We start from the raw sequence: 25,399 nt of genomic DNA, 5'->3' as shown, positions 1-25,399 counted from the left end.
CTAAATGCACAACACGTCAAACCTTGAGGCAGATGGCCTACAGCAGCAGAAGACCACACCAGGTGCCACTCCTCTCAGCTAAGAACAGAAAACTGAGGCTACAATTCGCACAGGCTCAGCAAAACTGGACACTAGAAGATTGGAAAAACGTTGTCTTGTCTTATGAGTCTCGATTTCTGCTGTGACATTCGGATGGTCAGGTCTGAATTTGGCATCAATAACATGAAAGCATGGATCAATCCTGCCTTGTATCAACGGCTCAGGCAGCTAGTGGTGGTGTAATGGTGTAAGGAATATTTTTTGGAACACTTTGGTCCCATTAGTACCAACTGTGTCAATGTCACAGCCTACCTGAGTATTGTTGCTGGCCATGTCCATCCCTTTATGACCACAGTGTATATTCTGATCGCTACTTCCAGTAGGATTACGAAACCAGTCTGAGATGATTCGCGCTTTATGACATAATGCTTTATGACATGACTGCAGCTGATCATCTTGACCATGTCTACATGCCTAAATGCATTGTATTTTTGCCATGTGATTGGCTGATTGTAGATTTATGTTAACAAGCAGTTGGACAGGTGTACCTAATAAAGTGGCTCTCTGTGATCATTAAAAATCCCATGGCACTTCACGTAAAGAGTTGGGGTGTAACCCCGGTGTTCTGGGTGAATCATCTCAGACTGGTTTCTTAAGCATGATAATGAGTTCACTGAAGTCAAATGGCCTCCCCAGTTACCAGATCTCAATCCAATAGAGCACCTTTGGGATGTGGTGGAACGGGAGATTCACATCATGGATGTGCAGCAAATCTGCAACAACTATGTGATGCATTCATGTCAATATAGAACAAAATCTCTGAGGAATATTTCGAGTCCTTGTTGAATCTATGCCACTAAGGATTAAGGCAGTTCTGAAAGCAAAAGAGGGTCCAACCCAGTGCTAGTAAGGTGTACCTAATAAAGTGGCCCATCAGTGTACAAGGTCAATACCTAAAACTGTTATTTTCCCTACTTGATCAGCCAACAGCACGGACTAGTCTTGATAAAATATAGAAAGTTAGAAAATCAATCCTTTCCAGACATTAGTGTTTTATTCCTGACTAGTACCCATAAGAATGGGACGGGGAGCACATTCGATTACCCTAAAGACGTCTTACCCATTACCTTATTTTACATTGTGTCAAATAGAAAATATGTCTTCTTGGAAGAATTGTATCTAAATCCGCTGCCCTATTTTTGTTCCCAACTGTCCCTTTGTTTTTTTCTATCTCTTTTTATATCCCTGTGTTTGTTGTGTGAGGTCATTCCCCATGTCTTCCCTAATCCTTTGTGGTGGTCATCTTTCTGTCCCTGGGTTCATTTCTAATCCATCCATGGTCCTGTGCCGTAGCCGCTAACACCCTCCATCTGTCCCTGTCCTCATATAAAAACAACCCATTGTCCCACAATACATAACTCTCCATAATTCACAGGGGCTCTCCTCTCATCCTTTGGGTGCCCACGTCTCATCTTTTTACAGAGTGAATTATCCTACCATCAGCGAAAGGTAAAAGTCATTTTGTTGCCTCTCAGATATCTGCATTCTTTTCAATGTGGAGAACAGCACTTTTTATTTCTCTGTATAATTCTGCATGTATATTAGATTTTTCTGTTATCTCCAGTTCTTGTTCTTGCTAATAATGTTAGCTGTTATTTATCCAGCAATGTGTTTTGATTTCCTCAACCAGACTTTTCCTATTTTTCTGTAATTAAATAGCTACAGACAGAACCAAAACAGTGGTCGGAACTGCATTCCTGACCTCTTCCAGTATGAGCTTATGCTAATTTAATTAGTTATTCATTTAATAAAAAAAAAAAAGATTGTGTTCAGATAGTCGCATGAAATCATTAACTCGGTCTCTAAGCAATACAGATTCATATATTCTCCTCTGTGTCCTTTGCTAAAATTATCCCATCAGAATTCTGTGGTTAATGCTGTTCTGACCTCCCACACCCTTGCTGCATCCCCAAAATGCCTTTTTGTCTTGCACTTTCCCTATCTTGTTTCCTCCAAATTGTGTCTATCCCTGCTTGGGTCGATCCAGAGCAAAGAATATCTTCAGTTTGTAATGTGATAATTTTATACAGTGTTTGACCAAACTCATGCTCTGTAGATGCTCAAACCCTCATTAGTAAAGTAACAGGCGGGCAAGCTGTTGAAAGGACTCTGCTTTTAGACAGGCTTTCATAGAAGCCTTTGTCCAGAGACAATAAAGTATAAGAGGGTCGGTGACGGCTACATGCCTCATAAATTCTCTCAAGCGATGACATAGAAGCTATGAAGTTGTTTCTCATGATACAGTACTGATGTGAAAGATGAGGCACTTGAGAAGTCTGCCTGGGGACGTTTAATGACTGCAATCAAACAGTAATTGCTGTTATCTGCAGTTCCTGCTATCAAACCCTCAAGATCCAATTAGGGAAATCAAGCAAGGTCTTGTTATCTCACATACGTACTGTATGTGTAACTGTGTCTACTTACAAGACGGAAATGTGAAACACTACTACATGAATCTTGTTCTACCAAATGTGAAACTGTAGAGAAGTGTGAATGAAAGAGTCAGAAATGTATCTCATATGCCCTGTCTTAGTCTCTGCATTCCCACCTGTTCTCACCCCATCAGTCTTCATGTGAAGCATCCAATGGGCTGTCAGCACTTTGGAACAATGGAACAATTTGGTTCTTGTGCTGTTGGGTTTTGTCTCTCTCTATTTCTCTCTCATTGGTTTTTAAAGCCATTACAATAAACTTGTCTTATTCCTTCTTTCTGTATCTCCTTTTTTCCTTCAGCTTAATCATGTCTGATGTAGAAGAGGAATATGAGTGAGTACCGTTTCTTTTTGATGTTTACTTATGGAAACTATTCAAGTATTGGACTATCTGAAGGATCATAAGTAAATCCTTTTTCCCTACTTCTTACCTGATTCCTCATTCCATTTCCTTTATTGGTCTTTTAGGGAACAAGCAGAGGGTGAGTATTGTTTTTATTTCTTGCCCAGCTGAAACTACAGATTTAGTGATTATCTGTAAAGCCTTGGTCTAATGTGTACCCAGAGGCTAGTTATAGATACTTCAAGAGGCCCTGCTGAGCTTCAATTGGTTTCACAATCATGAGTCTGATTGGGTGCTTAGGCTTGTCAGCCTGCCTTTATCTGGAAGGGTTATTCCTGCACAGTGATCTCATGTTTCTGGTAGCCTTAACAAATGGTCTACACTTACATAATCCTTTGCACAGACTTGTCTATATTTATTCACTTATTATATTTCCTGATTGTCCTCACGTGCTCTCAGCACATAATTGATATTCGCTTATGTTTGCCTTTCATCAATCATCCTGTCATTGTGTCTGTATTTGTAAGCTGAAGAAGAGGAGGAGGAGACTACAGAGGAAGCTGGAACAGGTAAAATATTACAGACATGCAAAAACTGATCAAGGTTATAGAAAGAAAAGTATGTAATGGATTTTTTTTTTTTTTTGTAGATATAGTGCAAATTAGATATACTAAGTGAAAATATCACCAATTGTAAACAAGAGTGAGCTGTCATCTTTTTAGTTTGGAATCTGAATCAGGCATATACTGTAGTACTTGTCAAACATTTAATGACAGACCAGGGGTCTTGTAAATAAAACTTTCCATAGAAACCTATGCCAGAATAAATAGTTTTTAAAATTTTTTTATTATGCCACATGTGATGGTTTAAAGTGGTTAAAAAAAGTCAATGTTTAATACAAAAGTAATATGTTTACTTGCAGCTGTGCACATTCTCCCATCAAGTTTGTTTTTTAACGTTTGTGAGGGAAGTTGTGTATTATTTATATCGCCCTTTTCACAATAATTCCAAAGCAGCTTTACAAAAGTACATCCTTACTTTACAATTGAAATCAAGTTAAGGTGTTGAGTATACAGTTGACAATACATTGATCATTAACCTGCAGTAATACATTATATATTGTGCTTTCATACAAGTGGCATCTGTGTATATAATACTTTTTCTTTTTTTCTTTCTTTTTTTTTGAAGTGGACTGATCAACAAAATGATTAAGAACAGTTTGCATATTGTGTACTGCTTAAGACTTTGTGCTGTCCTCAATTGTCTTATAGGGTTCATCAGCCTCGGTTCTTTCAATATTCTTTGTCTGGGTGTCTAAGGACTCATTTATGCATGTTTTAGAGAATATGCAAAAATCCAAACAATTAATCGAACAGAATTCTATGTTCAGGCAGTCACATTAATTTTATCATTTAAAAATTTGGTATATCAAATATGAATCACCACACTCTTCCAAAATGGATAGGTGCTGTGACCAGATTTCTTCAAAAGACAGAGACAGATAAAACAAGATGGATTGCACAATTTATTAAACAAACAGAAGGAGATTTCAAATATTATAACATAGCTGAAACATTTGTTTTTCTCATTACCAGTGATTCTGTTAAGAAATCTTTACCAATCAACACAAATAAATTAACATTAAGAACCCTTTTGTGGTTTCCAATTACTTTAAATCAATAATTATCTTATCTTTTTTATTTCAATCACGTTTTCATTTTGTGCTTTTGTAAGATTTGCTCTTTTGCTTTAAAGCAAAGGTTGTGTAACTTTGTTGTTTAATGTAAAAATGTGGATGGGCACTGTTAAAGAACTAATATAACATAGCTCTATTTAACTTGATTAATCAATTCAGCACCTTTTAAAATTTAGATTGTGTCAAAGGAGCTTACAGTAGTATAGATGAAGTAATGAATTAAAATTTCTTCAGTTCAGTTGTCACAGTTCAGTTGAGTTCAGTGTAAGGTAAAAGTCACTGCTGAAAGCCGAATCACTGAAGAGCAACTCCATTGATGCACAGCTCTTAAATCCACAAACCAATGGTGACAGTGGTGAGGAACAAACTTGAACAATTGAAGAAAGTGAAGGAAAAAACTTTGAGAAAGACAGGCTCAGCTGGGCACGGCCATTCTCCTCTGGCCAAATGTCTTGTGCAGAGCTGCAGTCTGTGAAACTGTTGGTCACGTGATCTCATTGAAATATAACTAATGTATGAATTAATGTATTGGTAAACTAATTTTAACTGTTGAAATATGACATTTAATTCAATATTTAATATTGAATGAATGCTACACCACCATATCAGTGATGCTTGCTTCCATTGCTTCCTGCAGTACTCCGCAGAAATTAAATGTATGTGAAAAAAGCAGAGAAAGAGTTTTTATTCTAAAGCTAAAACTATATATAATAAAATAACAGAATAGAATAAATATAAAGATTTTCAGGATATACTGTAGATAGAAAAGACATGATATTAACTTTTCACAAACAAACAAATTAACATTAAGAACCCTTTTGCGGTTCCCAAATACTTTAAATCAATAATTATCTTTTTTTATTTCAATCACGTCTTCACTTTGTGCTTTTGTAAGATTTGATCTTTTGCTTTAAAACAAAGGTTGAGATGTAACTTCATTAAATATCCCTTTGACTCATTTCACTCTTATTTTTTTGATTTTAATGTTTGTTTATTAATATAAACAAAGCTTTTATCAAGTTAACAAAAAATTGTCATATTCATAATAAGTCATATTCTTTTGCAAATTAATTCATATTAATTAATTCACATAGTAATTTATATAATAATGTTAGTGGCAAATGCTTATGTGTCTCATATGTAATCTCGATACACATTGTGATCAATCATAAATACCAAATATCAAAGAAAGATTAATTTTACAATGTTTTCATGTGTCATTTCTATGTTTCTTTCCCAAATCTATATTACAGAACAGCAGGATTATACAGAATATCAGGGTACTTTGATTTTTTTTTATGTAAAAATACACACACTATCAGGGGCGCGTTTCCCAAACAACGACGTAACTCGCGGCTGAACTATCATAGTACGCTGCATCGTTTGAGAAAAGAGCTATGTAGTGACGAGTGTTTCCCAAACCCTGTAGTTTTTCTGTCGCTGATCCATCGTTTGAACCATGTTAGTTATAACGTAAAACGCCCATAATCATGCTCTTAATGGGGTGGAGTAACAACTTCTTAAGAGAAGAACCCCATATTTCTTTGTGCAAATGATATTGTTTTATGCGCAGACCTAAAAAAAAATTCCAATATTAGTTTTGGTAAAAACATGCACTAGCTTTTCATAATAATTGAAATGTATGTAAATGGCACATATAGGGCTTGTGTTTCCTTTACAAATATTATTGAGAATATTCGATATTCTATTCTAAAACATAAAACCACTTACAAAAGCTAACATGTATTCTAATATCATATAAAAATCATATAAATCAATAAATAATGAGGCGATTTATTAAGAAATGAAATTTAATATTTAATAGGAAATGAAAAAAATCCTACTTTAACAATAATAATATGATGATAATGATGATTAATAATAATATTATTGTTAAGTAAGATTTTTACAATTTGACACATGCAAACTACTGCAGAAATGTTCTCACCAACAGGCCCATGTCATATACAATACAGATACTTAATAAATAACCTAATATAAAATAAAAGCATTAACGTATGCTGTGTTTTTTTTTTTTTCTCAAGCTTTGGAGTCTTAACATAAATTCCACTTTTAAATAAAAGGTCACCTATAGCTTTTGTATTTGTAAACATGAAGAACGCTAAAACTGAACTGTAAAAACACTTTGAAAGCATAATACACCTAAGAGTGCTGACTTAAATGCTTTTAAAAAAATAACTCTAATGGATGTTTTAAATGAAAAGGGCATAGGGGGGTAACTGGAATAGAACACAGCCAAGGACTATGTAAACTCTGGAGGCTTGACAGCATACAAATTTGTGATGCAGTTTGGGAATGTTCGTTGGAACAATGGATTAGAAACGCCAAAGCAATGAACCATGTTTGTAACGATGGTTTTCGGAAACGCACCCCAGTATAGCATGTAAAAAAACAACAACATTATGAGTGGATGGTGTGTAATGTAGCATGTATGCTTAAAGGTCATAGCATGAATCTTCACATCAATATAACACTTAATTGTAGATTGTATTGCATGAAATATTGAAAATCGAATGATTTGAAATGAAATAGAATGATGTTAAGTGAAAATGAAAGGATTTGAGCTGCAGCTTGTTTCTTTACCACATCATTGTCATTTTTTAAATGTCTGCCCATCTACTAATCTTGTATCCACATTGCCATTGCTCATTATTCTCTGTTGTTAATGTTTTTTTTTTTGTATTCTTTTACTATTACATTCATCAGAGGAGGCTCAGGAAGAAGGTAAGGGCTTTTAGATAAAAGTGCTTTCTTTAACTTCTGAGATCTGTGTTGTTTCATCCTCTTTTCATCACTGTGAAATTTATCAATTTTTCTGTTTCATTGACATGCATGGCACATAGCAATGTAATTGATTAACGTTAATTATTAAATCTCTCAAGCATGAAACTGGTAATTATGGTGTAGATCTTTAATAACATCTTATTTTTTTAGCATCTGATATAATTTTTTCCTGCCCTGGACTCAAGTGTCTGGATTATAAGTTTTTCTTTTTTTTTTTTAGACATTTATGGTCAGTTGCTATAAATGTCAGTGTTTGGCTTTTCGGAAAGTTTTTATATAAAACAGACAGTGTAATTAATCCTTATTATAATCTATATTTCTGATTAGAAAAAAATCATCAGAACAGAACTTTATATTGCTGTTCAGGTACTTTTATGAAATTATGAAAGCTTATTTCTACTAAAGGATTGAAATGGAGACATTCACACAATTTCAAGTTTACATGCGACAATTTTATTAAAACTGTTTTTATTTAACACATTTCAATTGTAAACTCAATTCACGAGATAACATCTTGCTGCTCAGACTGGTCAGAATTGAGAGTTTGTAGCTCACCATTTTGTATCTTTAATTTGCAAACTAAGAAAGTGGGGAGAGTTACTTTGGTGTGCGGTTAGTTTGGTTTTGGTGTAAAAAACGTGTGGGGTCATTTTTTTTCTTTAATTTTCAGAACATTCGGATGTGACCAGGCTGACTCACAGAATGTTATTTAATTAAAGAACTGAAATGATATTGATATGTGAAGAAGTTATGAATGAACCCTTTGACAGTTGTGTCATTGAGTGCATTAGTAATTAAAAGAGGAACTTGCTACAAATGTCAGCAAGACTATAGAGGCATATTGTACAGTTGTGTGGGAGCAATAATGACAGTACTATAAAGTTTTACAAGAACCGCTTTGTTTCTTCTATTTTTTCCTAGAGGAGGAAAGACCGAGGCCCAAGTAAGTTAGAAGACACTCTTTTGAAAAGACAGACCACAGACAAAACCACTGTGTTTTCATGCCCTCCTTGCCCTAAATGTATTGCTTTTGTCCTCCACATTACAGGCCCATGGTTCCACAACTTGCCCCTCCAAAGATTCCAGAGGGTGAGAGGGTAGATTTTGATGTAAGTACCATATACAATTTAGGGATTCATATAGCTCAGATGAACGTATCTGGTTGAATAAGTCGATTTTTATTTTTTCTCTGTGACATTGAATAATGTCATGTAGGTTAATTGGTCTTATGCTGACGTCAGATTATACAATTGAAAATAGCATTTCAGACTTCATGGAGATGGGGGTTTTCAAACTGTAGCTTACTGTTTCCACTTTTTTCAAGGATATTCATCGTAAAAGAATGGAGAAGGACCTTCTGGAGTTACAAACTTTGATTGAGGCCCACTTTGAGCAGAGGAAAAAGGAGGAGGAAGAACTGATTGGTCTAAAGGATAGAATTGTAATTCTTGGGTTTGATCTCTTCATTTATTCATTTTCTTTTAGGCATAGTGCCTTTCTTAATTAGGGGTCGCCACAGCGGAATGAACCGCCAACTTATACAGCATATGTTTTTATGCCCTTCCACTGGGAAACACCAATATACTCTTGCATTCACTTGCATTCAGTTACATACACTCAGAAATAAAGGTACAGGAGCTGTCACTGGGGTATTACCTTATCAAAAGGGACACATTTGTACTTAAAGAGTCCATATTAGTACCTCAAAGGTAAAAATTAGTGTCTAAAAAATGTCAAAAGGTAAACATTTGTACTTTTTCGGTACTAATATGTACTCTCGAGGTAATAATATGGACCCTTTTGGTACAAATGTGTAACATTTGAAAAGGTACCACCCCAGTGACACCTCTTGTACCTTTATTTCTGAGAGTGTACACTACGGCCAATTTAGCTTTTTCACCTTTAGCACATGTCTTTGGACTTTGGGGGAAATCAGGGGACCTAAAGGAAACTCCACACAGAAATGCCAATTGACCTAGTCGGGGTTTGAACCAGCGACCTTCTTGCTGTGGAGCTATCGTGCTACCCACTGCACCACCAAGACTTCTTTTTTATTTATTATTTTTTATTTATTCCATCTTTTTAATTCTCTCAAAATATTATCTTTATCTTTATTATTATCTTTATATTATCTCCTATTATTATTAACATTATATTATTTCTCTTTGATTTCTCTGTTCCCAGGAGCGGCGGCGGTTTGAACGAGCAGAGCAGCAGCGTGTTAGAGCAGAGAAAGAAAGAGACAGACAGACAAGAATTGCGGTAAAGCTAAAATGAAATTTAAGATGTATTAAATAAAATCATCAGATGCATTTAGCTGTTGTGGGCTTCGATAATCAAATCAGTGTGAAATCTAATATCCAATCACTCATCAGGAGGAGCGCCAGAGGAAAGAGGATGAGGAGGCTAAGAAGAGGGCAGATGATGAGGCCAAGAAGAAGAAGGTTTTATCCAATATGGGGGCAAATTTTGGTGGCTTCTTAGCCAAAGTAAGATTCAGTCTTCTTATATGTACACATGAATACATTTTTGTACATGCAACAAGCTAAAACATTCACCTGCCAAAACAGCAAGGACAGGCATGTTTGGGTGCCTTAAAAAATATATCCCTTTTCCAAGAAGCCCCCTTGGTAGATATCACGTTTCATCTTTAGTAGAGGCCCATCTGGTCTTGGGATCCTACACAATGAGAAAGGCTGACATTAGTGACACACACTCAGAACTTACATATACACTCATTGTCTGCACACTCCACTAAAGGATGTCACTTGCAACCGACACAATTTTTTCAAATTGCCAATAGAGTCAAGAGGATGAGATGTGATCGTTAAATGACTTAACAATGTTTAAGAATAGTTTATGGGAGATTCTACCAGAAACATACATTTTCACTAATAAAAATTTGTCACCCTAAAAGAAAATCATAATACGAAACAAGCATAAAATCCAGCCTGATCTCACAAGAAAACGTAAGTATTTTACGTTTTGCCAGTTTAGTGGCTAATTCGTATGAATTCGTACGAGTTCAGTCGAACGAAATGGTACGATTTTAAAAAGGAGGCGTGGCACCTGACCCCACCCCTAACCCCAACCGTCATTGGGGAATAAGCAAATCGTACTAAATTGTACGAATTAGATCGTACGAATTCATACGAATTAGCCACTAAATGAAAAAGTTACGAATTGCCGTGAGATTGTGTTGTAAAATCATACAATTCAATGACAAAATGCATCCTTGATCATTGTCAGCTTCTTCTCTGTTAAATGATGTCACTCCAGAGTCATAGTCTTAAACATGTAAGGAACGCATTGTCTGTTAAATTAAATGCAAATGTGGCAGGACTGACCGAAACATGGGGCCAATTGTAAATTTAGTCGTATTATATATATTTGTAGTATTTATTTGTAGAATTTATTTATAATTTCAGGTTTTTATTCAATTGATGTGAATGATAACAACTTAAACTTGCTAGTTCTGTTTTTTTCTCTAAATAACACTTTGTAGTGTAACAAAACTATTAAAGCTGTAGGTTCAACTGCGCTGAGGACAAGGACAATGACAGGGTTTGTACAATGTAAAGTGTAAACTGACAAAAATCAACCATCAGTCCATTTTAGAAATTCTTGGGATGAAATTGATGGAAAAAAAACTTTTTTCTCACTGTTTTTATGTTTTTATTTCAGAGACAGATAATGTACCTTTCTGGTAGAATTTTCTAGATATTATAACTATTCCCAAATGAAATACTAAAGACATTTATAATAAATGTAGTTGACATATTATTATATTATATCATTTGCTATTCTAAATTGTAAACATTTTGTATAATTTAATGTGTCTTGCGCAACAGTGGGGCTTCAGTTTGCTCAGACTAGGCGGGAATACATTCATCCTTGGCCTCATATAATGACTCATTGGTTTGTGAACTGGGCGTAAATTCTTGCCATTGGTGTTTGGCAGCAACCGTCATGCCTTATGAATTATACATACTCTAAGCCAACTTTCATGGTCAATCCCTGCTTTAAAAAATTAGAAAAGAAAAACAATGGAAACCATTACAGAAGCTCAGTGGTTTCCTAATAAAATATAACCATCGAATTTGGGTTTTCAGACATAATTTATCAGAGTTTATTGACTTTAACATACAACATTACCAGTAGAGAACCTAACAATCATTACAGTTTCTATTAAAACCAATGCAACTTTACACATTTTATGGTAGTTTACAGTATGTTTCAGAAGTTAATGTCACTTACATATTTATTCTCATCCATTATTTCTGCATCCTACATGTTTAGTAAGGTATCAAGTGTTTGCTTACAATCTCATCTAATCACACCTTAGAACTTGGCCTTGTTGGGTTATAAAAGTGACCTCTTACAGATTCTAATGCTTTTGCAGATAAGTGTACAGTTTGTATGTTTGTGTTTTAGGCAGAGCAGAAAAGAGGGAAACGTTTGACTGGTCGAGAGATCAAGAGAAAGACTCTTTTAGAGAGGCGTGCTCCCCTTGGCATCGAAAATATGCGTGAGGATGCGTTGAGGTGAACACATGCAAACAACTTATACAAACAACTATTATACTTATGCACTGCTCAAAAAACAAAGGGAACACTTACACAACACAATATAACTCCAAGTCAATCACACTTTTAAGTCAATCACACTGTGAAGTCAAACTGCCCACTTAGGAAGCAACACTGATCGACAATGAATTTTACTTGCTGTAGTGCTAATGGAATACACAACATGTAGAAAATATAAGCAATTAGCATTACACCCACAATAAAGGAGTGGCTCTGCAGGTTTGACCACAGGACACTTCTCAGTTCCTATCCATTCTGACTACTGTTTTGGTCACTTTTGAATGCTGGCGGAGCTTTCACTCTAGTGTAAGCATGAGACTCAAGTAGTGCAGCTCAAGCAGAATGGCATATCAATGCGAGCTGTGGCAAAAAGGTTAGCTGTTTCTCTCAGCATAGTGTCCAGAGCAGGGAGGTGCTACCAGAAGAGAGGCCAGTACATCAGGAGAAATGGAGAAGGCCGTAGGACAACAACCCATCAGCAGGACCGCTACCTCTGCCTTTGTGCAAGGAGGAATAGTAGGAGCACTGCCAGAACCCTGCAAAATTACCTCCAGCAGGCCACAAATGTGCATGTGTCTGCTCAAACACTCATAATTATGCAGGAGGTTGGTATTAAGGCCCAATGGAGAACGTACTGCTGCCTGAAACATCCTCCAGCATGACTGGTTTGGCAGTGGGTCAGTAATATTGTAGGGTGGCATTTCTTTTCAAGGGTCGCACAGCCCTCCATGTGCTTGCCAGAGGTAGCCTGACTTCCATTTAGTACAGAGATACTCAGACCCCTTGTGAGACCATATGCTCCACAGCCATATCACCCTGCAGCCCAAGACCGGTTACTCACTGAAGCTAAGCAGGGCTGAGCCTGGTCAGTACCTATATGGGAGACCACTAGGGAACACTAGGTTCCTGTTGGAAGTGGTGTTAGTGAGGCCAGCAGGGGGCGCTCAACCTGTGGTCTGCGTGATTCCTAATGCCCTAGTAAAAGTGAAGGGGACACTACACTGTCAGTGGGCGCCGTCTTTCGGATGAGACGTTAAACCGAGGTCCTGACTCTCTGTGGTCGTTAAAAATCCCATGGCACTTCTCGTATAAGAGCAGGGATGTAACCCCGGTGTCCTGGCCAAAGTCCCTTTATCGGCCCTTACGATCATGGCCTCCCAATCATCCCCTTCAACTGAATTGGCTCTATCACTGTCTCTCCACTCCACCAACAGCTGGTGTGTGGTAATGGCACTGGCGCCGTTGTCCTGTGGCTGCCGCTGCACACTGGTGGTGGTGTGGAGAGACCCCCCCCCCTCATGATTGTGAAGCGCTTTAAGTGTATGGCCATACACAATAAATGCGCTATATAAATACACATTACATTACATTACATTACATGCTGGTGCGGATGGCCCTGGGTATCTTCTAAGGCAAGACAATGCTTGACCTCATGTGGCTGGAGTGTGTCAGCAGTTTCTGCAAGATGAAGGCATTGATGCTATGGGCTGACCTGCCCGTTTCCCAGACCTGAATCTCATTGAGCACATCTGGGACATCATGTCTCGCTCAATCCATCAACGCCACATTGAACCGCAGACAATGTTGGTGAATGGAGTTGGTGAATGCTTTGGTCCAGGTCTAGCTGGAGATCCCTCTGGAGACCATCTGCCACCTCATGAGGAGCATACCTAGGCATTGTAGGAAGGCCACACACACTACTGAGCCCCATTTTGACTTGTTTTAAGAACATTACATCATAGTTTGGTCAATCTGTAGTGTGTGTTACCACTTCAATTTTGAGTGTGACTCCAAATCCAGATGTCCGTTTGTTAATAAATCTGATTTCCATTGATAATTTTAGTGTGCTTTTGTTGTCAGCACATTCAACTATGTAAAGGACAAAGTTTTAAATAAGAACATTTCATTCATTCAGATCTAGGATTTGTTATTCAAGTATTTCCTTTATTTTTTTAAGCAGTGTATGATACAGCCTGCCATACGTTGCACATGTTCATGCTGACAGAACATTAGGTCATGTTTTGCCACTTTGTAAGATGTGCAGAAAAAAAGTAAGTATGAGCTCTAATTTCATATAAAACTTCCATTTCCAACATTTCAGACAGACACGTTATTTTTCCAACCTTTATAAATGTGTTGTCTGCTCAAACCTGACAGTTTTGGTCATGCCCATTACTTATTCTAACAAAACAGGCAACGAGCTCAGGAGATGTGGAACTGGATTTATGAGCTGGAGTCTGAGAAATTTGACCTCTTGGATCAAATGAAGAAACAGAAGTATGAGGTGTGTTGACTTTGACTGATTTGTGAAATCCAGGTTCTGGTCCATGATTTTATTGGTGAATGTTTGACTTTGTTTGTTTTGGGCAGTACTAAAATTGGTTCAGTTGAGCTAGCTAGAGACCACCCTGAGTGAGAACTAACTTAAAGTGATAAAAATACTGTAATTATATGAACACAAGCACATTAAAAGTATGCTTAATAAATGTATGTTTTATTTTTCCTTCTCAACAGATTGTTGTTTTGCTGAACAGGATTTCTCACGCTCAAAAGTTGTAAGTTATGTTATTTTACACTACAGTACATAACTTTTCAGATACAATCACATTGAAGGGAGTTATTTCATAAAATTTTTCATGTTAAAAACTCATATTTTTAATTCAAATACTTCTCCTTTATTAGTCAAACTTATTTTCACACTTTTTATGGATAATGATTGGATTTATTTATATATATGAAATGACACATTTTGCAAATGGTGACAATTTTGCATCCATGCACCGATAAAGTTATGATAGAAGTTCACAATTACTGTTTACTGTAAAACTTACATGTGTGAGCATTTACTTTTCAGATGCAGATCAGTGCAAACTATTTTCCAGTGCAAAACTATTTTACCACCCGATGTCAGTTTTTTTCCTACTTTAGTGGAGGGACCAAGCATTAAATACTTTAGTCAAACCCCCTATAAAATGCACTCTAAGTGCATGCTTTCAAGACATACTGAACAACAAAAAAACACACATAACAATTGAACAACAATTAATGTTTTAAAATGTGCTCAAGATATAATTGTTTAATTTCTGTCCAATGGATGAATATGCATAGTCTGATGCTAATGAAGAAGTCTGCATTGGCCATCAGAGTACCTTGTTTTTAAGCAAATTTTTGGGTAATTTTAGAGAGTATGTAGGCTGACGCTATACTTTGACAAATCTGTTCAAAACGTGTATACTTATAGTTGTCAGGGGTAAGAGTAAACCATACTGGTTTAAAAACATCATTAGAGTAAATAAAGACAGGGTTTGAATTTTTATGTGAACTGAGAAACTTCTTTTTATTCCAGTAAGAAGTCAGTTAAAGTCAGAATTGCTTGTGTTTGTCTCTTTCTCTATTACAGCAAAAAAGGTCATGGTAAAGGAAAAGTCGGAGGCCGCTGGAAATAAGAAACTGGAAAAATAAGGAAAGAAAACATGAATGCATTTACTTAGTCTCTCAGAGATGTGAAATGGTCAGAAATGCATTTCAGATCCATTTCAGACCTAATGTACTTGGATTAATATCTTTGGCTTGTATTATTTTAATTTGTTAGATATTTGAATAAAGTCTTTGCAAAACAAATAAATTTAAATGACAAACTGCATCTGAATGCTAACATTTTTTTTTTTTTTTTTGCAAAATAGACTGGTAATGCAGATGAAAATGTAGATGAATGTTGCTTTCATTTCTTCATTTTCCTTCAAGTCAGTTGCAAAGGGAAGTGGAGTCCTTGCTGAGCAAATGAAAATTAATAACATGTCAGAGATGCCTTCATCCATAACATTTAAAAGGATAGACTGCGAAATCGGTTCTCATGTGCTTCACAAAAAAGATGGTCTCTAGTTGACATGTGTGGCTATTAATAAAAAAGTCATTTCCTTGTGCCTTTCTAAATGTCTTTCAGAAGATTGCCAAAGAACCCAGCACTTGAAAAACATTTATGAAAAGTAAACGCTGGGTCATTCCAAAGGGAGAGAAACAGATGACAGACTGATAGTTTCCCTTATTTCATCAATCACAGGTGTTTTTCATTAGGTTGTTTTCAAGTCAAATTGGATGGCATTAATATTGGATCTTGGTCTCTTTGAAAAAATGTTGTTGTTGAAAATGAACACTTACAGTTCTACAAAAAGTGTCTTTTTTAAGTAGTTTAAATCAAAATATTGCATAAGAAAAAATAACAAGATTCACATGCTAGAATGAGAATAAATCAGGGAAAAAATCACTATGCAAATCCCCAGCAGGCCATGTAGTAGGGCAGTATTTCAGATACATTTAAAATACAAAACACTTTTTATTTAGTAACATATTTGCATTCTATAAAATAGGTGCAATTTGTGTCCGTAACATTTGATGAGCTCACTGTAAAAAAAACAACTTAATTTTACAGAAAATATCCTTAAATTTTTTACAGTAATTTTTTGTCATTTCACATTATATTCAAAACTTAGTAAAATGACAACAAATCTCCCTAAATTAACCGTTTGACTATCATTTTAGGTACTTTATTATTAAAGACAATTTACTGACATTTGTGTTTTTTATACAGGGAAATTACAGTATTATTTATACAGTATTTTTTCTGTTATTTTAAATTATATTCAAAAGTTCGTAAAAATTACAAACATTATTAGTAAATTAACGGCTTGACTGCTATTTTATGTACTATATAAGTAATGACAAATTACAGCAATTTGTCTGTTTTTTACATTTAAAATTACGTAAAATTAAAGTAATAAATTGTAATTACTTGCTCTGTAAAAAAAAAAATCGTAAAAAAAAGGTCAAATGATTGGCATGGCTGCCAAACAAAAACCATAAAGTTATGGTAAAATTTCTTTGTTGAAAAAAAGTGCAAAAAAATAATAAATCTACAGATATTTTCATTAAAATGTTTACAGAAAAACACTGTTATTTTACAGACTTTTTCCTAGATTATTACTAAAAAATCCATATAATAAAGTAACACACTAAGAGTGCTCACATACACCTGTTTCAGATTCTGCTGATTACACACACACAGTCGAAGGATCGTTATGAACTGATTACATGCACTTTAAAAGCAGCACAGACGCACGCACCAATTGCTTAGTCTTGTTATGCTGCTACTGTGAACATTATGACGCGGTTTTCTTCTTTTGCTTTGCTTTGTTTGTTAATTGTTTACGTTGTTTGCTGCCGGGACTGACCATTTGCCTGTTATTTGACCATGACTCTGGATTCCCTGCATAATGTTACATCTGTTTGCCCCTGTGTTGACTGTTGCTTGCCTGTGGATCTGCACTCATTTGTCAGCGTCCCCTTCATGTAACAGTTCCATTTCATTTAATATCTGTAACTGAATCATTCCATATAACTTAAACCTCTACATGATTTACATAAACACTATTCAATAAAATGTAACAACTGTAATATTAAAGTTGTGAAATTTTTAATCAGTTGTTTCTCGTTTGTTGGTTTTTTCAAAACATTTTGATCCAAAATAAAACTGTTAAATTACGAACATGAGCATGTCTTGGCATGTTATTAAAGGTGTTTAACCGTAATGATTTAGGGAAAATTCTTTTAAATAACATTGTTTTCCCTTGAACTTTTAGTGTAGTCACTTTATTGATGATGTTTAATCATAATAATCTATGTCTGTATAATAACAGTGTTTCTTTGTAAAACCCTTAGTGTATACCTTTATTGAACGGATTTGATTGTAATAATCTAGGAAAAGTCTGTAAAATAACAGTGTTTTTCTGTAATCATTTTAATGAAAATATCTCTAGATTTATTATTTTTTGCACTTTATTTCAACAAAGACATTTTACCGTAATTTTATGGTTTTTGTTTGGCAGCCGTAGCTGCCAGTCATTTGACCTTTTTTTAACGATTTTTTTTCTTACAGTGCTGCTTTAGGCACAAAATTGTTCTAAAAATGTGTTTCCAAAAGTCAAAGTAATTAATTCAAAGGTTCTTGCTAACATGATATATTATAAATTATTAATATTATAGAGTCACATTAATATTTTTTATACTTTTTCATGATTACATCAAAAATGTCACATCCATGCTGACTAGCATTGCATTTGCACCTAAAATATTATCAAATAAATTACTTTTTTCCTCCCAAACTTTTATTGTTTTGAGATTTATATGTGTGTTTTTATTTCCATAAGATATATTTATTTCATAAATTTTATATATATTTTTGTAAATATTTCATGATTTGTGTGTGTCCCTCAGCTTGACTTACAACCCCGTCAAATTTACTTGTTTCATCTATAACTGATGTACTTTTGCTTTAAATGAGATCACAAAAACAGAACTGACATCATATGGGCCCTGCAGTGCACCCTCCAAGACTAAAAAGCAGGAAAGTACTGAAATTCTTTTACATTTTTTTTTTTGTTGCTTTATCTTGTTTGACAGGGTCCGTCAAGCTCAACACAACCATCCTGTCACGCAAAATAGATAGGGTAAACCTATTTCTTTTGCATATTGAAAGCAGAGACAATTCAATTTCAAATTGAATGAATGTATGCCAGACGAGGAACTTGATCACATGGGAGATTTGTGGCCATTTTTGGATATAATTTACTATCACATCACATAACACCCTGTCACATTTCTCATTGTGATGGGTGGTTAGGGATGTGATAGGGTGGTTCTGCATTCCAATTGAATGTAAAGATTTATGAAATCAAAGATTCTAATATAGGGCTAATCGATTAATTCAGTCATTTTCTATTAATTTAATCGTTTGGCCTCTAACACTCTTCCTTACTTTCTCTTTCACACACTCATTTTTAGTCACTCATATTCATACATCTATCTACAACATTCATAATCTATCTGTTTTAATAAAGAGTTCACCCACATTGTTTATGTTTGGCGAAAACATTTAACACATTTTAATAAAGAGGAAAAATCAAAAGTATGTTTTGTAGTATGTCTTTTTTGGCAATATTTAATTGAATGTAAATCTTTCTATTCCTAAAGTTGATAAAGGTGATCAAACTCTTATTTTAATGGATATGTGTGTGTGTGTGTGTGTGTGCGCATGTGCGTGTGCGTGTTTGTGTGTGCTTGTGTATAATATATATACAGTACATAGAGAGGGAGAGATTATAAAGTGCAGGAAGATGCATCAAATAAACTGTTTTCTTTATTATAGCACAAAATGTTGTATATAACTTTACAATTTACACTGTTTAAAGGTTTACACTGGTTAAATTATTAAAAAAGAAAACATAGTCCATACCACCCTGTCACAGTGAACAACACTGTCAACATCAGATACTACCCTAATACACTCTGCATAAATTAATGTTGAATTATGTTCTTGTTGTGTGGACTAAATTAAAAATTTAAGTTCATTTGTATTTTTTTAAATTTGAATTAAAATTTTCAGTGCAAACAATTTACATGTCACATTTATTTTTCAAAGTTAAAAATCTCATAATACAGACTTTCTATTGATAGCTGCATAAAAGAGGACATTTTATTTGAAAAACATTTGAATTTAAAAAGCTATTTGTTATTTTACTACTGTAATGTCATACTTATTATCAGGTAACAATGTGGTACAAGCGAGACTCTCTTGCTTAAAGAAAAACAATATAATTAATAAGGATTTTGTGCCAGAGGTAGGAAAAAAGCTTTTTTGGAGGGTTAAGATCTTTCAAATAGTAGTTTTTTTTTGTTTGTTTTTTTTTAAGTTGTACTTAATTTTGAAAATTGTTGTGTGGAAAGGCAGCCGTTTCATAGACTGAATAACAATTCAAATGTAATTGTTAATAAAATCAATAAAATAAAACAAAACAAAATAAAATAAACAAAAAACAGCCAAAACACCCTTCATCAGGGTGCAGATTTTATTAATTTTATTTATTGTAAATTATTTACACAGGCCTATTAACCAAGGAAATAATACATTTCTGGAAGTTTTTGGTGTTTATTTAAAACTAATTTATTGAATTTTAATGAAATAAAACTTAATTAAATAAATTATACTAATAAAATCTACTGTGCACTGCTAGTGAGAAGGATGTTATTGATTAGCAAAATTTGGCATTTTTATAAAAACAAAGAAATTAAACTTCTGTGTAATAATATGTTGATTGTAGCAAAATTTTATATTTACAAATGTAGATTTGTTAAAGTTTGTCCTTGTTTCAAAGCATTTAAAATTTATTTCCAACATTTTATATAAATCCATAAAACAGGTAAAAACAAAAGGTGCCTCAAAGCTCTCTAAACTTTTGTCAGCTTATATGGACTGACCCCATTGAAAGTATTTTCTTTTGTATTATTTAAGGATTATTTATGTTATTATTATTTATATTTTGTACTGTTTTGTTTATTATATGCTGCCTGGATACAATGTTATATATGTTTAACAATGGAAGTTGTTATTTGAAGGCTAAATAAAAATAAAAAAATAAAAAATAATAAATTATCGCTAAGCACTGCAGCAAGCGGCTGGTGACATCACCAAACAAAAACTCACATCAGTTCTGAAGTTTTGATCTGCAGTCGCCATCTGCTGGCCCAGAGTTCATTGTCTTTCACACAATACTCATTTTGGTAAGTAGACGCCTATTTTTCATCAAATACCTTCTCGCTGTGTGAACGAGCATGAGAACGTACTGTATACCAACTGTCTGTGAAAAGAGCACTGGAAAAGCCTGTTGAAAATGGTCCGTGTACGTTTTGTTCATTTGTTTTCCATTTTCAAACGGAATAAAGGAAATGGAGAAAACGTCCGTTTTTCCGTTTTTCTTTTGCTCACGAGAAAACGAAAAAACGAGATTTTGGCTGGATTTTCGTTTTTTGGTTTAGGGTAGGAAAACGGATAAACGACTTTAAAATTCATTTTACACATGTAGGCGGTGCTGAAACACCCACTTTCCTCTAATTGGTTAACCAAATCTGCGCTCGTGACGTCACCCTCAAAATAAAAGCCTTACACGCAGGCTTTTAATTATTATTATTTAATTATATATATAAACAAAGTTTACATATTCTATCATTTGAACCACACACAGTTAGCAGGCTTACATTCATTGCGTATGTATAAATTAAATAAAAACGTAAATCAGCAGTATTTTTAGACATTTGTCATTAAAATAAGGTCATAGTTCACTGCCAAGCTTCTTGCTGCTGTGCACCTGATGCAGAGCAAAGATAGCCATTTCCGAGCAGCACCTGGTTTGCATGATTGTTTCAGAGCAAGGGCTTGTAATAATAATAATAATAATAATAATAATAATAATTATTATTATTATTATTATTATTATTATTATCAGTTACTAGTGTTTTTATTGTTTGGTGTGATTTTTTTCTTTTTAATAGTTGTTACCAGAACCAGAATAAGAACACTTTGGGCCCTGCTATAAAAACAAAGGGTACCATTTGTTTTCATTTATTTCTTCCTATTTTAATTATATATTGTAATTATTTATTTGATAATTAATACTATTTTATTGCAACGCCAAAGTAGGCCTGTCTTATTATTTTTTTTATTATTAAATTTGCTGTTATTGTAGGCTAGATGGCAGGCTTTAAATATTTTAAATAACATTTACTCATAACCTTACTAATTCGAGAGCCGAACCTAAAAAAGTTTAAGTGCAATAAGCCTGTACAATAAAGGGAGCCGCAATGCATATTTCTAGCGCATTCTTTCACTCAACAATTATTGCTGGAATAATGAAATAAATTTCAAATGAACCAATTAAACACATTATAGTTGATAAAAAAATTGTGTCTAGTAGTTCCGACAAACAGATGAGCTCGCTACATGTGCGTTGCGCTAATAATTTGACATTTGCTCTTCTTGAGAAAGTGCTACAGCGGGCCCTGCTATTTCACATATAAGGTTAGTGATACGTATTTTAAATTAGTATTGCACATTATTCATTTATTTTCTTGTCGGCTTGGTCCCTTTATTAATCTGGGGTCGCCACAGCGGAATGAACCGCCAACTTATTTAGCAAGTTTTTATGCAGCGGATGCCCTTCCAGCCACAACCCATCTCTGGGAAACATCCACACATACACACACACTTATACAGTATGGACAATTTAGCCTACCCAATTCACCTGTACCACATGTCTTTTTACTGTGGGGAAAACCGGAGCACCCGGAGGAAACCCACGCGAACGCACTACACTACTGAATTAGACACACAATCTCAAAAAAAAACTTGATGCTTATTTACATTATCTAAAGTCATTTCTGAGGTAGGATCTGTTGTTGTATTATATATTTTCGTTTTAATATGCATATAATTTTCTTTAATTTGTAATAGGTCCCTCATTGCATAAAATAACCAGCCTTTGTATTCAATATGTTTGTAAATTGTCCATCCAGTTTGACGCAAGCTAAACAACATTTTGGCCTGTTTTGCTTATTAAATGAGTGATTTTCACGGAGAAACAAATCATCCATCCACACAGTTTTGTATAGGACCTGTGTGAACAAAAATATACACTTCATCATAGCCTATAGGAAAATGTATCTGTTTAGAACCAATTTTGTGTTGTATAATTAAAAATATTAAAAATACAATAAAAAAAAAAGAAGGAATAACATTTGAAGTGCAATGCTTCAAAGATCCAATACGCTGCATGCAGAGCCAAAACAAAAACTGGTTTGTTTGTTTAATAAAATAATAATATGAAATTAAAGTGAAATAGTTCCATAACCTGTATTATAACTGTAGTCACCCTAGATGACAAATCATCCGTTGCGCCGGTCAGTTTTACCTTTAATCAAGAATGTGCCAGAACCAAATGAGAATATTTACAGATTACCTCGGAATGAGACCTCGTCTGTGAAGGATGCAGAACACAGAAACTCGTTGAGAATGGAGATGCATGTTAGATGTTTTATATCCCTTTAGATATTGTAAATAAACAACTAGTTTTTATAGAGATTGTGTCATGTCTTTTCTTTGACGCACGCGCTGAACAGCCTGTAGCCTAAATGATAGTTTAGATTTTATAACATATAATGTTCCATTACTTTAAATGTATAATGTTTTTTAATATTTATAGATTATATAAAATATATAGTTTATATAAATGCGCTCTGATCATTCAAGGATCATAATGCGTTGCATATTCTTCTTATTCTTCATTAGGCTTGATCCGTAAATTGTGTATTTTATAAACTGATCGTTTATAAGGACTAAGCTCTTAATAACTGTAATTCCTCGAATGGAAAAGTCTTGATTAAAGAAAAAGAGAACTTAATTCGACATATGCATATAGTGCGCTTATTTCTGCGCGCATCGCGCGCTTTACCGAATTACCTTTTTTATTTTTTATGCATTATAAATGCATCTGGCAGCACCGAAAAGAGCAAATGCCAAGTTATTAGCGCACCGCACAGACAGCTAGCTCGTCTAGTCTGAACCAGGGGTTTTCAAACTATTTATTGCACACCGATCCCATATTTTATTTAGGATAAACCACTTATTTAAAATTAATTAATTAAAAGGTGCGTACTCTCCAATACACCACTGTAGTGTCATAATGTTTAATAATTATAATTAAGATAGACACCTGACCTCCATTTAATAAACAATTTATTTGCCATCCTCTGTTAATTTGAAGTTTAAAGTTTAAATCATTTATGTTAAACTTAAATTATTTAAAAACTTAAAAAGACTTAAATTTAGTCATTTAAGACATTTTAGGTCATAAGTTTACATACATTGACCGTTGCATTTAGTAGGCCTATTCTGGTCTAAATAAGCTTTTTGCATCTTAGGTGTTTACACACACAAATTAAGCAGTTTATACGTACATTTAATGTTACTTTGAAATTACTTTTGATGCAATAAATAATCCTAAATAGTTGAAAGTGTTAACATATTCTTGAAATGTAGTTATTTTATAACTATGAAATTTATTACTAAACAAAGTGAATCATTATGAATTTGCCAAGAAATAATCCACTTTACCACCGTAAAGCAATGCCCCACACTCACTAGAACGGTAGGACTGTATGATATGTTCTGTATGTAAAATAGAGAAAATAAGCAAGATGCGCAGTCTCATGCAGCCTTAGTGAAATATAGCGTGTCACAGCAATTAACTAAAAATAAAACCACCCTTGAAATGCTGGCGATCTTAATTTTTTCAGCCTACACTGACTGAGAATAATGTTGCACTATTTTATTAACAAATAATTAGAATGTTTTTTTTTCCTTCAACACATTCATCATTACTTTTGCCTGTGCAAGTTTTTTGCGCGCGCTTGAGCGCGAAGGCATCTATTTTCAGGTGCAAGATGCCACTTTGGGTGGCACCAGCACACTCTGCCACACCTGTGGCTATGTTCCTGCTACAATAATAATAACAACAACAACGACAAAATAATAACAAAAAAAAATAATAATAAGACAGGCCTACTTTGACGTTGCAATAAAAAAGTATTAAGTATCAAATAAATATTTACAATAGGCTAAAGGCATATATTAAATTAAAATAGGAGAAAATCCAATAGAAACAAATGGTACCATTTATTATAGCCCCATGCAGGGTCCATTGTGTTCTTACAACCATTAAATAACCAAGTAAATAATAATAATAACAATACTAATAATAATAGGCCTAATAATAATAATAATAATAATAATAATAATAAATTATTATTTTATACAGAGTAGGCTATTATTTAGGCCTACAATAGCTCTGAAACAATCATGTAAACCAGGTGCTGCTCGGAAATGGCTTTCTTTGCTCAGCATCAGGTGCACAGCAGCAAGAAGCTTGGCAGTGAACTATGACCTTATTTTAATGACAAATGTCTAAGAATACTGCTGATTTACGTTTTTATTTAATTTATACATACGTAATGAATGTAAGCCTGCTAACTGTGTGTGGTTCAAATGATAGATTATGTAAACTTTGTTTATATATATAATTAAATAATAATAATTAAAAGCCTGCGTGTAAGGCTTTTATTTTGAGGGCGACGTCACGAGCGCAGATTTGGTTAACCAATTAGAGGAAAGTGGGTGTTTCAGCACCGCCTACATGTGTAAAATGAATTTTAAAGTCGTTTATCCGTTTTCCTACCCTAAACCAAAAAACGAAAATCCAGCCAAAATCTCGTTTTTTCGTTTTCTTGTGAGCAAAAGAAAAACGGAAAAACGGCCGTTTTCTCCATTTCCTTTATTCCGTTTGAAAATGGAAAACAAATGAACAGAACGTACACGGACCGAAAATGGTCAGACTTTAGCTAATCTAAAAACAGCAATGTTAGCTGAAGACATGCTAATGTAAATTAGCATTGTTAACAAGGAATTTGCACATTAGACCTACCTGTATCGGATACTGTTTAACCAAGAAAGCCCTACGCACTATAGAAAAACTGTAACTTTTATAATGTATTTCAT

The 25,399-nt window shown here is 34.3% G+C and overlaps 1 protein-coding gene across 2 annotated transcripts; it reads left to right on the top strand.

Annotated features, from left to right (window-relative positions):
• The first annotated feature begins 1,455 nt into the window (after nt 1-1,455).
• Nucleotides 1,456-15,602, top strand: tnnt1 (troponin T type 1 (skeletal, slow)). Of its 2 annotated transcripts, NM_001128695.1 has the most exon segments (15): nt 1,530-1,548; nt 2,833-2,865; nt 3,000-3,013; nt 3,402-3,443; nt 5,824-5,850; nt 7,298-7,315; nt 8,297-8,318; nt 8,424-8,484; nt 8,700-8,816; nt 9,560-9,637; nt 9,751-9,864; nt 11,810-11,919; nt 14,155-14,245; nt 14,476-14,516; nt 15,362-15,484. In NM_001128695.1, coding segments are annotated over 14 exon segments (807 nt in total). In that variant the 5' UTR covers nt 1,530-1,548; nt 2,833-2,839; the 3' UTR covers nt 15,408-15,484.
• The last annotated feature ends 9,797 nt before the right edge of the window (nt 15,603-25,399 follow it).

This window comes from Danio rerio, chromosome 3 (assembly GCF_049306965.1).
Source record: "Danio rerio strain Tuebingen ecotype United States chromosome 3, GRCz12tu, whole genome shotgun sequence".
Classification (NCBI taxonomy): Eukaryota; Metazoa; Chordata; class Actinopteri; order Cypriniformes; family Danionidae; genus Danio; species Danio rerio.
The sequence above is the reverse complement of the archived record's forward strand: the minus strand, read 5'-3'. Positions and strand labels throughout refer to the sequence as shown.

Coding starts and splice junctions, on each gene's coding strand:
- tnnt1 (XM_021470807.3), top strand. CDS start 2,840: ATGTCTGATGTAGAAGAGGAATATGA. Junction 11,920..14,154: donor ATGCGTGAGGATGCGTTGAG/GTGAACACATGC, acceptor CTAACAAAACAG/GCAACGAGCTCAGGAGATGT. Junction 14,246..14,475: donor TGAAGAAACAGAAGTATGAG/GTGTGTTGACTT, acceptor CCTTCTCAACAG/ATTGTTGTTTTGCTGAACAG.